This window comes from Natator depressus, chromosome 4, assembly GCF_965152275.1.
Source record: "Natator depressus isolate rNatDep1 chromosome 4, rNatDep2.hap1, whole genome shotgun sequence".
Lineage (NCBI taxonomy): Eukaryota > Metazoa > Chordata > Testudines > Cheloniidae > Natator > Natator depressus.
The window spans coordinates 57,884,048-57,898,527 of NC_134237.1; the positions used below are offsets into that span (position 1 = coordinate 57,884,048).

The 14,480-nt window shown below is 41.0% G+C and overlaps 1 protein-coding gene across 1 annotated transcript in view; it reads right to left on the reverse strand.

Moving 5' to 3' along the window:
* LRBA (LPS responsive beige-like anchor protein) overlaps positions 1-14,097 on the reverse strand; it is a 558,416-nt gene extending 544,319 nt beyond the window's left edge. The window contains exons 1-2 of the mRNA XM_074950978.1: positions 13,806-14,097; positions 13,010-13,461 (exon numbers count right to left, since the gene is read on the reverse strand). Of these exons, the coding sequence (XP_074807079.1) occupies positions 13,010-13,225 (216 nt within the window). The 5' untranslated portion in view covers positions 13,226-13,461; positions 13,806-14,097. The remainder of the gene's footprint in view (positions 1-13,009; positions 13,462-13,805) is intronic.
* Between the last annotated feature and the right edge of the window lie 383 nt (positions 14,098-14,480).

Genomic DNA, 14,480 nt, shown 5'->3' on the forward strand with positions numbered 1-14,480 from the left:
CTATATACACCATCATAATTGTGCATGCATTTGTAGTCAAGTAAGGTCCATTTGAATAGGGTAGCGTATGTGACTCAATGTCAGTGTTGAAAATCAATTATGCAAATGTGTATGAATGATTTTGACCAAGCCTGTGCCATGTTAGGTCTCATTTAAACTTAAGGTTTCAGAGTAACAGCCGTGTTAGTCTGTATTCACAAAAAGAAAAGGAGTACTTGTGGTACCTTAGAGACTAACCAATTTATTTGAGCATAAGCTTTCGTGAGCTACAGCTCACTTCATCGGATGCATTTTCATGGTTTGTGTGTATAAAAAGATCTTCTGTACTTTCCACAGTATGCATCCGATGAAGTGAGCTGTAGCTCACGAAAGCTTATGCTCAAATAAATTGGTTAGTCTCTAAGGTGCCACAAGTACTCCTTTTCTTTTTATTTAAACTAAAGTTATATCTTGTAGTGTAATAGTGTCTGAGATAATCATGTTCTGTTACTGGATTCACATCATCACTGGATTTGGAGTGTAAACAGGCTGTTCCAGTACCAGGGGAACAGAACTAAGGAGTGAAAAGGAGAAGTACAACACTTCACAAGCATGCTCAAATTCATTTTCAGCATGACTGAAGACGGAGAGGTGAATGAAAGAGAAGAATCGTCCTTGGCACAAATACTCCCACCATAATTAAGAGTTAGTGGATTCATATTATGCTAAATTCAACAGAAAGAACATTGAGGGAAATATTTTGAAAGTACTGAATTGAGTTTTAGCTCCATGCCTCACATTGACTGGTGGGAAATCAAGGAAGTCATTCATACAGCTGAAATTATGCATAACCATATAAATGCAGTGAGTTGACTAGTTTACTGAGATTTTTAGGCTGCAAACCTAACTTGGCTAAAATCTGTTACCTTATCATGCATACTGTAGGTAGGCTGAAGTGACAGAACAGGGGTAACTATAGCTAGAGGGGAAATCATCAGTGACCTAGAGAAGATTATGCTTTAGTTACAACACACACTTTCGTTTAATCTGAAATGCTGCTTTTGAAACTGGATTAGCACAGTAAAACATTAACAAGCTATAAAAATTCATATCAAGCTAGGCCAAACAATGCACAGCTACTGAGGAACTAGTGGTCTACTTTGACAGCTCATTTTATTTTAATCTGCTCCAGCTTTTCCTTTTTCAAAATTGGGTACAAATTAAAAAAAAGTTTCTATAAGGAAAAACCCTGCTTTTTGCTTCATAAAACTATTATGCTTGTGTCCCAGTGGAGTAAAAATCTGACAAGAAAAAAGCCCCCAGAATTAGTTTCAGAAGGAGATGGTCTGACAACTGTTGTGGGGGTTTGTTTGTTTTAATTAAGTTATGGGAAGTAACTCTAGCCTTCTTCCTCAATACAAACCCAATAAATTACGTCACATTCTTGAGATACTGACACATTTCCTTCCAAAAAAAAAAAAAAAGCAATCTTTTTCTGTCATCACATTTGCCCATTGGCTTGCCTTCATAGGCTTGCTCTTAATTGCAGTAGAAACTATGGCCAAGATCCTGCAATCTCTTGGGGCAGACCTTTAAATGTATGAAAGAATTAGGACCAATAGTATATCTGCCTCTCAGGAAACAGAACAGGCCTTTAAAAGAAAACCCACAAGAGATCACAACTTTTTGCATATAGACTGGGAAAAGGAGAGGGATGCAAGGTTTCCCGCCCCTCCCCCCGCTCTCCTGCTGGTAATAGCTCTTCTTAAGTGATCACTCTCGTTACAGTGTGTATGGTAACACCCATTGTTTCATGTTCTCTATGTATATAAATCTCCCCACTGTATTTTCCACTGAATGCATCCGATGAAGTGAGCTGTAGCTCACGAAAGCTATGCTCAAGTAAATTTGTTAGTCTAAGGTGCCACAAGTACTCCTTTTCTTTTTGCGAATACAGACTAACACGGCTGCTACTCTGAAACAAGCCAAATAACTGTCAGTCTACCAGCTTTGACAGTGTTATATTTAACAAGCGATTAAGAAATGCCAAAAAGTGGTCCTCTTCCTTTACACATGGGCAAACCAGCTCATCCTCTTCCTTTTTATAACTTACACATGGTAAGGTGACGCATCACATCACAGCAACAAAGAAAGACCAGAGTGTTTGACCTGCCTGCGTTTGCTGGAGAAATGCTTAGTCAACTTAAACTCGTGAGCAAAACCCTGGCACGAATTTCCAGTCCCTGATTACACACATCACCACATTCATCCCATCAAAAGGGATGAACACAAGTGTGCTATGCCAGTTGCTTAAGACAGTCAGGGATCTTGCCATATAGATGTCTATTTCTCAACACAAGTTAATGCAGCATACCTTTGTAACATGCTTTGAGATCTACTGAAGAAAAGTGATATCATAATTAGGGACTAACAACAAATACTGGCCAGTGAATAAAATTTCTGACAGTCTGTTACTGAAGTTGCAGAAAGATACCCAAGATAGCAGTTATATATAATACTGCCTCATGATAGGAAGGAGGCATCGTACAGAGGACTGTGACTGATATTGCAAGATGCACATCTATACAGCAAAAGGTGAAGCAAGGGCAAGCTTCTGACTAAGCATGTCCATTAGTTTCATATCCGGTATCATTTTAATCTCAAAAGTTAATACTGCAAAATGTTATGCAACTTGGGGACACTAGGTAGAAAAGTAGAGTCTCTGAATTTGGAAACTTCATAGTCTTCCAGGTCCTAAAAATCTCTGCCTCCACTGAGCACAAAAATTGTGAATTCACATTCTGGCCAGTCTTACATTTTGTATGCTGCCAAGTGCAGAATAATTTCTGCTACTCTTTCGAGAGTTTCTTGACTAGTAGGTAGTCGAACTGTGCTTCACATGAAGCTGTTTCCTTGCCAGAAAACCTGTATGTGACTGTGTGATATATGGTAAGAAGATAAACTGTCTTTTATAAATTGTCCACTTTTCTTTTTGACTGCAAGAGTATCAATAGAAGTTAGCTCTCTCGGGTTCTACATGCTATTCTCTCTCACTCTACTCTTTCCCCCTCCTATTTGTACAGCATGTACAGGTGTTTTTGTTTTTTTGTGTTTTGTTTTCTAAGTTTGCTTCAAGGGGGCCTACACCCTCTCAATATTGGTGTGTTAATTAAATGTCTTGCATTAGCCCTATTTTGTCCAACCTTATTTTAAAAAAATAAATAAAGACCCTTATCACGTTATGTAAGCAATACAAACTCAGCTCAGCCTATTGTATTTCAAAGATTTCCATGATTTCAAAGACTAATATTTGAACTGGAATGACATTTCCAAGGATTGTCATAATTCACAATAAAGTTTTCGTTACACTGGGATAATCAGCATTTTCTTCACTAAACCATTTGCAGTTAAGGCATGCTGAAACAGGTAATACCATATGCAATATGGGCTGAACTACTGGGCTCTCAGAAAGCACTGTCTGAAACTGATCAGATCTATTTCAAAGTTTCTAAGAGTGTAGTCATGTCTCAATGGTGGTAAAGGGATGAAAAACTCCTTTGACAAGCATGCTGGAAGTATAACTCGGTAGATATTGGACTCTTCCAATACATTAATGTGCAAAGGTTAAAGTTTTTTTTCTCAGCACACTTGCAGTTCCTGCATAACTAGACTGAACTATTGTTACTTATGCCAGCAATATCACTTGACAGGATTTCTATTTTATTTATAAGTGACCTTCAAAGGATATTTAAAAATTGGACTTGTGAATTTTTTATACTTCTTTATAATGTATACTGAAAGCCTCAAAAGTGGTATTTAAAACCATGATTATTATTTCTTTTTTTTTTTTTTTTTAAATCTTGCTTATCAGGAATGTAAAGTCTCTCTTATTTTTGCTAGGACAGATGAACCTCATAGGGTTCTCCCTTAACCAGCTAGCACATGGTAAAATACAAATTACCCAGCCTACACAAAAGTCTGAAAACATGTTTAAAAACCCACGTTTCATCCTAGTTTAGACATTCCTTTAGCGTTTAGTTCTGCTATGAACAGTGACTACATAATGACATTTCTATTCGGCTCTGCTCCCTGTGTGTGTTCAAAGTCTGCTTGCTTTGGTAACAGAAATATGGTTCCCCTTGGTTTTTTATTCCTATCATTGCTGCTGAACTAATATAGCTAGGAGTTAGTGAAATGAATGAAGCCCAGTTCAGGGGGGAAATATTTGTCCTCATTTACTTATGTCCAACCCCCTACTGAGGGCTAAAATTTAACCTGAAGAATCTATTACTAGTTATGGAACACAGTAGGACTTTCAGATCCCAAGCTGAATTTGCAGGACTGACAGAGGGCAGACATCTTGTACCTTGTAAAAGGAGAAAATTTGCTCTGGAAGTAATTGAGACACATAGCACATCACAACAACATTCTTAAAAGTCACTTTTCAAATTCATTCAGCACAAGAGAGTAAGTGTAAGAACATAAGAATGGCCACACTGGGTCAGACCAAAGGTCCATCTAGCCCAATACCCTCTCTTCCAAAAGTGGCCAATGCCAGGTCCCCCAGAGGGAATGAACAGAACAGGTAATCATCAAGTGATCCATCCCGTTGCCTATTCCCAGCTTCTGACAAACAGAGGCTAGGGACACCATCCCTGCCCATCCTGGCTAATAGCCATTGATGGACCTATCCTTCATGAACTTATCTAGTTCTTTTTTGAACCCTGTTATAACTTGGCCTTCACAACATCCTCTGGCAAGGAGTTCCACAGGTTGACTGTGCATTGTATGAAGAAATACTTCCTTTTGTTTTAAATCTGCTGCCTATTAATTTCATTTGGTGACTGCTAGTTCTTGTGTTATGAGAAGGAGTAAATAACCCTTCCTTATTTACTTTCTCCACACCAGTTAGGACTTTATAGACCTCTATCATATCTCCCCTTGTCATCTCTCTTTTCCAAGCTGAAAAGTCCCAGTCTTATTAATCTCTCCTCATATGGCAACCATTCCATACCCCAATCATTTTTGTTGCCTTTTTCTGAACATTTTCCAACTCCAATACATCTTTTTTGAGATGGGGCGACCACATCTGCACGCAATATTCAAGATGTGGGCATACCATGGATTTATATAGAGGCAATATGATATTTTCTGTCTTATTATCTATCCCTTTTTTAATGATTCTCAACATTCTGTTCACTTTTTTGATTGCCGCTGCACACTGAGTGACTGTTTTCAGAGCACTATCCACGATGACTCCAATATCTCTTTGAGTGGTAACAGCTAATTTAGACCCCCTTCATTTTATATGTATAGTTGGGATTATGTTTTCCAATGTGCATTACTTTGCATTTATCAACATTGAATTTCATCTGCCATTTTGTTGCCCAGTCACCCAGTTTTGCGAGATCCTTTTGTAACTCTTCGCAGTCTGCCTGGGACTTAACTATCTTGAGTAGTTTTGTATCATCTGCAAATTTTGATACCTCATTGTTTACCACTTTTCCAGATCATTTATGAATATGTTGAATAGCACTGGGCCCAGTACACACTCCTGGGGGACACCACTATTTACCTCTCTCTCTTCTGAAAACTGACCATTTATTCCTATCCTTTGTTTCCTATTTTTTAACCAGTTACCAATCCATAAAAGGACCTTCCCTATTATCCCACGACAGCTTACTTTGCTTAAGAGCCTTTGGTGAGGGACCTTGTCAAAGGCTTTCTGAAAATCTAAGTACACTATATCCATTGGATTCCCCTTGTCCACGTGCTTGTTGACCCCCTCCAAGAATTCTAGTAGATTGGTGAGGCATGATTTCCCTTTACAAAAACTATGTTGACTCTCCCCCAACAAATTATGTTCATCTATGCGTCTGACAATTCTGTTCTTTACTATAGTTTCAACCAGTTTGCCCGGTACTGACGTCAGGCTTACTGACCTGTAATTGCCAGGATCAACTCTGGAGCCCTTTTTAAAAATTGACATCACATTAGCTATCCTCCAGTCAGAAGCTAATTTTAATGATAGGTTACAGACTACAGTTAGCAGTTCTCCAATTTCACATTGGAGTTCCTTCCGAACTCTTGGGTGAATGCCATCTGGTCCTGGTGACTTATTACTGTTTAGTTTATCAATTTGTTCCAAAACCTCCTCTAATGACACCTCAGTCTGGGACAGTTCCTCAGATTTGTCACCTAAAAATAATGGCTCAGGTTTGGTGATCTCCCTCACATTCTCAGCCATAAAGACCGATGCAAAGAATTCATTTAGTTTCTCCACAATGGCCTTAACATCTTTGAATGCTCCTTTAGCATCTTTATCGTCCAGTGGCCTCACTGTTTGTTTAGCAGGCTTCCTGCTTCTGAGCTACTTAAAAAAAAAAATGTTGCTATTACTTTCTGAGTCTTTGGCTAGCTGTTCTTCAAATTCTTTTTTGGCCTTCCTAATTATATTATTTACACTTCATTTGCCAGAGTTTATGCTCCTTTCTATTTTGCTCACTAGGATTTAACTTCTACTTTTTAAAGGATACCTTTTTGCCTCTCACTGCTTCTTTTACTTTGTTGTTTAGCAACAGTGGCACTTTTTTGGTTCTCTTGCTATGTTTTTTAATTTGGGGTATACATTTAAGTTGAGCCTCTATTGCGGTGTCATTGAAGTTTCCATGCAGCTTGCAGGGATTTCACTTTTTGCGCTGTACCTTTTAATTTCTGTTTAACTAAGCATCCTCATTTTTGTGTAGTCCCCCCTTTCTGAAATTAAATGCTACACTGTTGGTGTTTTCCCCACCACAGGGATGTTAAATTTAATTATATTATGGTCACTATTACCAAGCAGTCCAGCTATATTCACCGCTTGGACCTGATCCTGTGCTCCACTTACAACTAAATCAAGATTTGCCTCTTCTCTTGTGGGTTCCAGGACTAGCTGCTCCAAGAAGCAGTCATTTAAGGTGTCTAGAAACTTTATCTCTACATACCATTCTGAGGTGACATGTACCCAGTCAATATGGGGACAGTTGAAAACCACCATTATTACTGAATTTTTTATTATAATAGCCTCTCTAATCTCCCTGAGGATTTCACAGTCACTATCACCATCCTGGTCAGGTGGTCAGTAATATATCCCTACTGCTATATTCTTATTCAAGTAATTATGGAATTATTATCCCTAGAGATTATATGGTACAGTTTGGTTCATTTAAGATTTTTACTTCATTTGATTCTACGCTTCCTTTCACATATAGTGCCACTCCCCCACCAGCACAACCTGTTCTGTCCTTCCGATATATTTTGTACCCACTGATTATCCTCATTCCACCAAGTTTCTATGGTGCCTATTGTATCAATATCCTCATTTAATACGAGGCACTCTAGTTCACCCATCTTATTATTTAGACTTCTAGCATTTGTCTATAAACACTTTAAAAACTTGTCATTTTTTAGTGACACGTAGGTCACTGTTAGCCACCATTTCACATACACCAAGTATTAAACAATGTCTTTTTAGAGATACTATTCTACTAGAACAGGAGTTATCAAAAAAAAGGTCTACTTGGCTGGGCCTAGACCAGCTACAACATCCTCTCCTGACCATTCATTCACTCTTTTATGGCCTTAAGGCAATCCCTTGGGACAACAAGAATTTTGGGATTCAATTATAGCAAGAACTGAAGAGAAACAGTCAAACGAGTCCGATTCAGTTACATCACATGAAGACAGATACTAAATACTGACAAATTTCAAGTGCTTTCATACAACTGCAAGAAGTCTAACTGCTAAGATGGGTGTATTTGAATGCCGGGTATTAAATGAGGATATTGATATGATAGGCCTCACAGGAATTTGGTGGAACACAGTAAATCCCAAAATATATAGGAATGACAGACATGCTGATGGGCACGTGGCACTATATGTGAAAGAAAAAATAGAGCCAAATGTAGTAAAAATCTGAAATGAATCAAACAGTACCATAAACTCTCTATAGATAGAAATTCCATGCCTGAATAATAATAGTATACCAAGAGGAATAAACTACCAACCACCTGACCAGGATGGTGACAGTGACATGCCTGGGAAATTAGAGAGGCTACAAAAACAGAAAACCCAGTAACAATAGCGGATTTAAACTATACCCACCTCAGGATGGGGTGCAGAGATAAAATTTCTTAGCACCATTAATGACTGCTTCTTGGAGCAGCTAATCCTGAAACTCACAAAGGAGAGGCAATTCTTGATTTAGTCCTAAGTGGTGAACAGGATCTGGTCCAAGAGGTAAATATAGATTAATCGCTTAGTAACAGTGACCATAAAACAATTAAATTTAACATCTTTGTGAGGAGGGAGGGGGAATGCCAAAGAAACCCACCACAATAGCGTTTAACTTCAAAAAGGGGAATGACACAAAAATGAGGAGGCTAGTTAAACAAAAATTAAAAGGAACAGTCACAAGAGTGAAATGCTTGCAAGATGCATGGAAACTTTTTAAAAACACCATAATGGAGGCTCAAATTAAATGTATACCCAAAACAAAAACAAAAAAACAGTAAGAGGACCAAAAAATACTTTCAGGGCTAAACAACAGAATAAAAGGGGTGGTTAGGGAAAAAGGGCATCATTTAAAAACGGACGTCCATGCCTGCTGAGGAAAATAGAATGGAACAAACCCTGGCAAGTTAAGTATAATATGGCAGGCCAAAAAAAGAACTTGAAGAGCAACTAGCAAAAGACACAAAAACTAACAGCAAAAAAAATTGTAAGTACATCTATGCAGGAAGTCTGCCAAACAGTTAGTGGGGCCAGTGGACAATTGAGATACTAAAGGAGCACTCAGGGAAGACAAGGCCATTAGGAAGCAGCTAAATGAATTCTTTGCATCAGTCTACACTACAGAGGATGTGAGGGAGATTCCCACAGCCATTCTTTTCAGGCAACAAATCTGAGGAACTGTCCTAGTTGAGTAATCAATGGAGGTGGTTTTGGAACAAAGTGATAAATTAAACAGTAATAAGTCATCAGAACCAGAGAGTGTTCACCCAAGAGTTCTGAAGGACTTCAAATACGAAATTGCTGAACTACTATCTGTGGTATGTAACCTAACACTTAAATCAGCCTCTGTACCAGATGACTGGAAGATAGCTAATGTGACATTGAGATTTTAAAAAATCTTTAGAGGTGATCCTGGCAATTACAGGCCAGTAAATCTAACTTCGCTACCAGGCAAATAGGTTGAAACTACAGTGAAGAATAGAATTATCATACACACAGATGAACACGATATGTTGGGGAACAATCAACATGACTTTTGTAAAGGGAAATCATGCCTCACCAATCTATTAGAATTCTTTGAGGGGGGTCAACAAGCATGTGGACAAGAGGGATCCAGTGGATATAGTGTATTTGGACATTCAGAAAGCCTTTGACATGGTTCCTCGCCCAAGGCTCTTAAGCAAAGTAGGCAGTCATAGATCAATAACTGGTTACAAGACAGGAGACAAACGGTAGGAATAGCTCAGTGGTTTGAGCATTGGCCTGCTAAACCCAGGGTTGTGAGTTCAATCCTTGAGGGGGGCCATTTAGGGATCTGGGGCAAAAACTGGGGATTAGTCCTGCTTTGAGCAGGGGGTTGGACTAGATGGCCTCCTGAGGTCCCTTCCAACCCTGACAGTCTATGATAGACATTCCATTTTTACAGTGGATAGCGGTAAATAGCACAGTCCCCCAAGGATTTGTAGTGGTACCAATGCTGTCAACATATTCATAAATGATCTGGAAAAAAGGGTAAACAGTGAGATAGAGTTTGCAGAGGGTACAAAATTACTCAAGATTGCAGTCTGCTTTTGATGTAACTAAGAGTTACAAAGGGGTCTCACAAAACTGGTGACTGGGCAACAAAATGGCAGATGACATTCAATGTTGATAAATGCAAAATAATACACATTGAAAAACATAATCCCAACTATACATATGAAATGATGCAGTCTAAATTAGCGGTTACCACTCGAGAGAGATCTTGGAGTCATTGTGGATAGGTCTCTGAAAACATCCATTCAATGTGCCGCAGCAGTCAGAAAAAGCTAACAGAATGTTAGGAACCATTAGGAAAGGGATAAGACGGAAATATCAATGCCACTATATAAATCCATAGTATGTCCATACCTTGAATATTTCATACAGTTCTGGTTGCTCTGTCTCAAGAAAGATATTAGAATTGGAAAAAACACAGAAGGGCAATAAAAATGATTAGGGGTATGGAACAACTTCAATATCAGGAGAGATTAAAAAACCAGGACCGCTCAGCTGGAAGAGAGATGACAGAGAAGGATGTGATAAAGATCTATAAAATCATGAATGGTGTAGAGAAAGCAAATAGGGAAGTGTTATTTACCTTTTCATATAACACAAGAACCAGGGGTCACCCAATGAAATTAATAGGCAGCAGGTTTAAAACAGACATAAAGGAAGTACTATTTCACACAACGCACAGTCATCCTGTGGAACTCATGCTGTGAAGGCCAAAAGTAGAACCTGGTTCAAAAAAGAACGAGATAAATTCATGGATAACAGGTACAGCAACAGCTATTAGCCAAGATGATCAGAGGTTTAGGGACACCCAGAGTATGGGGTTGTATCCCTGATCACTAGAAGCTGGGACTCGATGATAGGGGATGGATCACTTGATAAATGGGCCTGTTCATTCCCTCTGAAGTACCTGGCACCAGCCACTGTCAGAAGACTGAGCTAGCTGGAGCATTGGTCTGACCCAATATGGCCATTCTTACATTCTTAAGAAATTGTGGCTTTGGGCAAGTGAAGCTGTTAAAGGGAAGAGGGTGTGGTGCTTGGGTGCAGCTTCTCAGTGGGGATTAACAGTGGTTTAGCTCCTCAGCTTCCCTGAACTGCACTCTGATCCAGGGAAGCCACATGAAAGAGTGTCAGAAGCCATCTAAGCTCTGTGAGCAGTACGGACCATGAGTTCAAGGGCACTGGCTCTCCACTACCTTTAAATGATGCTTCCCTGTAACAGAGTGGGCAGGGGAGGATTGAGGAACTCAAATGGAGCTAAATAGCAACAGGAGGGAATAGCAACTTCTACATTCCTGCAATTTTGCTCAAACTCTCCCAGCCACTCCCTGACAACTCACCTTTGGCTAAGGATCCTCAAAGTATGAAAAGCAATGTGCCTGAATATGGTGGAACTTCAGATTTGGACAGTACGATTTGCCCTTTAGAGCCATAAATAAAGAAGATTCCACTAGCCATTCCCTGTGAACCTTCCCCTCCATGCGCTTTAAAGCTGAGTTTACTTTAGAATAAGCATTTGCAAAGTATACTTTTAAGAACTGAATTCAGCTTCTCCTGGCTGAGGCATTTATGGAAATTTACTGATTATGGCTTGCCACTACTCCTCTCTGAAGTTTAGGAGGTGTACATTAATCACACAAATATTTTGATGCTCATTTGTTCTCTCTCCTTGATCCTGTAACTTTTTAATACTAAAATAGCATGTCAATAGGAAATATTTTATTAATCTGAAAACTCAGACACAAATGTATTGAAAACTATACATTAAAGAATGACTAATCAAATTAAGATACTGTCAAAAGCCATTAAACAGACCTAACAAATGTATATGTTAGGATTATTAGCTCTGAAGAACAGGCAAATGCATGTTGCTAATAAAATAACTGAAATACAGATAGTAATTAACACCTAACATACTTTCTGCAGTAACAGTGACCTTTTCTTGCTACAAGTTTTACACTTGTTGCATGTGCTCCCACTTCCTGGTTTGTCAGAACAGAAGCCTCATTCAGTCTCAGACATCTATCTAAAGCAAGCACCAAAAACTAAGACTACCACCAATATGTTCATTATCCATATTCTAGCACTTCCTAGAGGCCACAAGCAAAAGTAGGGCTCCATTGTAAAAATGTAATAAGAAAAACAAACAGTTACACGCACACCCAACATTTGGGCACCCTATATAGTAAGAGTTAAACATTCGGGCAAAACTGGTCCAACTGTTTGCGTAACATAGTATTGAGAGTTCATTACAATATTGTGCCGTTGATTACTCAGAACAAGAAATACATTCAGTTTTCAGTATTGCTTGTTATGAACTATTAAAAATGTCTATGCTAAAACCACATCATGGTAGTGTAAAAATGCTCACTCTAAGATGGTAACACCCTGTAACAGAGAGAGATCTGATGATTAATATTAGTTTTACTATATTGGTTTGCTAAACAAAAACTCAATGTTTTCCTAATTGTTTTCTCTCTAATGTTTGCATGGCAAGAATTTGTAAACTTGTTTAAAAAAAAAAGTTTAAAAAAATTTATTTAGGAAGTTTTATTTATTCAAGCTACTACTATTTTGAGCTGCAGATTCAATATGGCATACATCTGGTTACTTTGTTAATTAAAAGGCCACTTGAACAACAACTTTTGCTAATAATCAAAGTAAATGTGACTGACACCTATAGTTAAATGAAATAGCTTCCCCACCACCTTTGAATATGAAAATTTCATACATAAATGGAAAGAAAAAGGATTATCCAGTCACAGCCTTTAGAGGCAAGCCCATAAACATTACACCTTCATGGAAAAGTTTTTAAAAAGACTTAACACGGTTTACCATATTATCTTTTTCAATTAAAAACAAACATGTTGAACAACAATGTATACTACATTACACTTTGATGTGTTTCTCTATTACTACTGGGAAAAGCTACAGGTTCCCTCAAGGCAAATGAGTTGACACCTGTGTAGAATTTTTTAAAAGCGTAATTTATAATGCATAGACATGTTCCCTTTAACATCAGCAAAAGCTGTAAACAGCAAAAAGAGAATCTAGCCAGAATCTGTTAGTAAGTATTTCATAAGAATGTAAATAAGTGAAAAGAAGAGAGTCAGAAAGAAATAATGCAAGTGTGCCCAGAGTTTTTACTTGCTTCTCCTGCCTGGGTATTTTGTTACTTTCCCTTCCACCTCCAGAAAGAGCATTAGAAAGATGATCTGCTTACCAAGTTAAATACAGTTTCTACAATGTCCCTGTTGGATACTTCGCCAACTTCAACCAGTCCCGTCAGCACTGCAAATTTCATCCTGATTCCTCGGATAGGGACTCCTGGGTTCAAGGGCTGCAGCGTACTCCCCACTTCAGCAGAACCTCCTCCTTTCCCTCCTCCTCCTCCTCCATCACCTGTTGGCTGAAGAACCTGTTTGTCTTCACTAGCCATAGCTAGCTAAGTTCAAGTTACCACTAGCTGAGATGCCAGAGGCACAGCCGCCACAGCCAATGAGGAGTGATTTCAGTGGCAGGGAAAGAGGTCTCTTGCTCACTCTCTCTTCAGGTCCAACTTGCGAAAAACCCCAAGTACAGCGGGTGTGGAGAGCGCTCGCCCAATCTTGGCTTTTTCCTCAACAGCAGGGTTGGGTCAGCTGCCCCACTGCCCCGAGGCAGGTACGTAAAGCCCTGAAAGGCAACACGTCCAGTCGTTTGAAAGCCCCTGCCAGGCAGAAGACCCCCCAAGTTACCAGTGGCCCACCTCCTCCCCGCCCCCACAAAACAGGGACGGTAGCAGCCGGGGAGCAAATTGCCTCTCTCCCGCCCCGTGGAATCTGCCCCACAGACAGCGCTGGGTTTCTAAAGGGGAGTCAAGGGGGCGCGCCCAGTGCTCGGCTCTATTCCCGCCGTGCCTCCAGCTCCCGGGCTCGGACCTCCGCCGCCGCTGAGCGTGCAGAGCCCGCTGCCCCTTCGCCCGCCCGTGCACGCACAGGTGCAGCGACAAACCGCTCAGGAAGGAAGTTCAGGCTCACCTAATTCTCCTCCTCCTTCCTCCTCGCGTCTCGTGCGCCGTGGTGGGGGGGGGAGCAGAGGCTCGCTTTAATGCCCGGCTGAGGGGCGGGGAGAGCGGGCTGCTCTGGTACCCCCCACTCGCGCGAGCCCTTGCGCCGCTAGCCCTCCTGGCGCAGAAGCACTCGCCGCTCCCGGCGCGGGAAGGAGCCGAAAGTTTCAGCCGCCGCTACCTCACCCCGCAGTCTCCCTTAGCCCCATCTCTTCCTGCCTCGGCTGCAAACGCGGCCGCTCTCTGCCGCCATGACAGCGCTGAGTCCCGGGAGAGGAGCCGTGCGCCTGCGCGGCTAGGAACTGGCAGGCGGGCGGGGCGCAGAGCGGGGCACGGGGGCCGCGGGCCGCGCACGCCCAGGTGAGCCCAGGTGTGCGCAGGTGAGCGGCGCGCGCAGCGGCCTGCCGCCCGGCCAGGAGCTCTGGCTGCAGGGGGAGGCGGTCGCCGGGCCGCGAAGCTGCTGCGCAGCAGCCACCTAACCCGGCTCCCCGCCCCGGCCCGGGATTAGCGGCCGGGGAAGCTCCCTCATGGGGGACTCATTGTCAGTGTTAGTTTATTGGTCGCCCAGCGCCCAGACGCGTGTGAGGCTCCCACGGACCCCGCAGTGTTGATTGACCTGATTTCCAGAGGTGAAGCTGCACTGCTC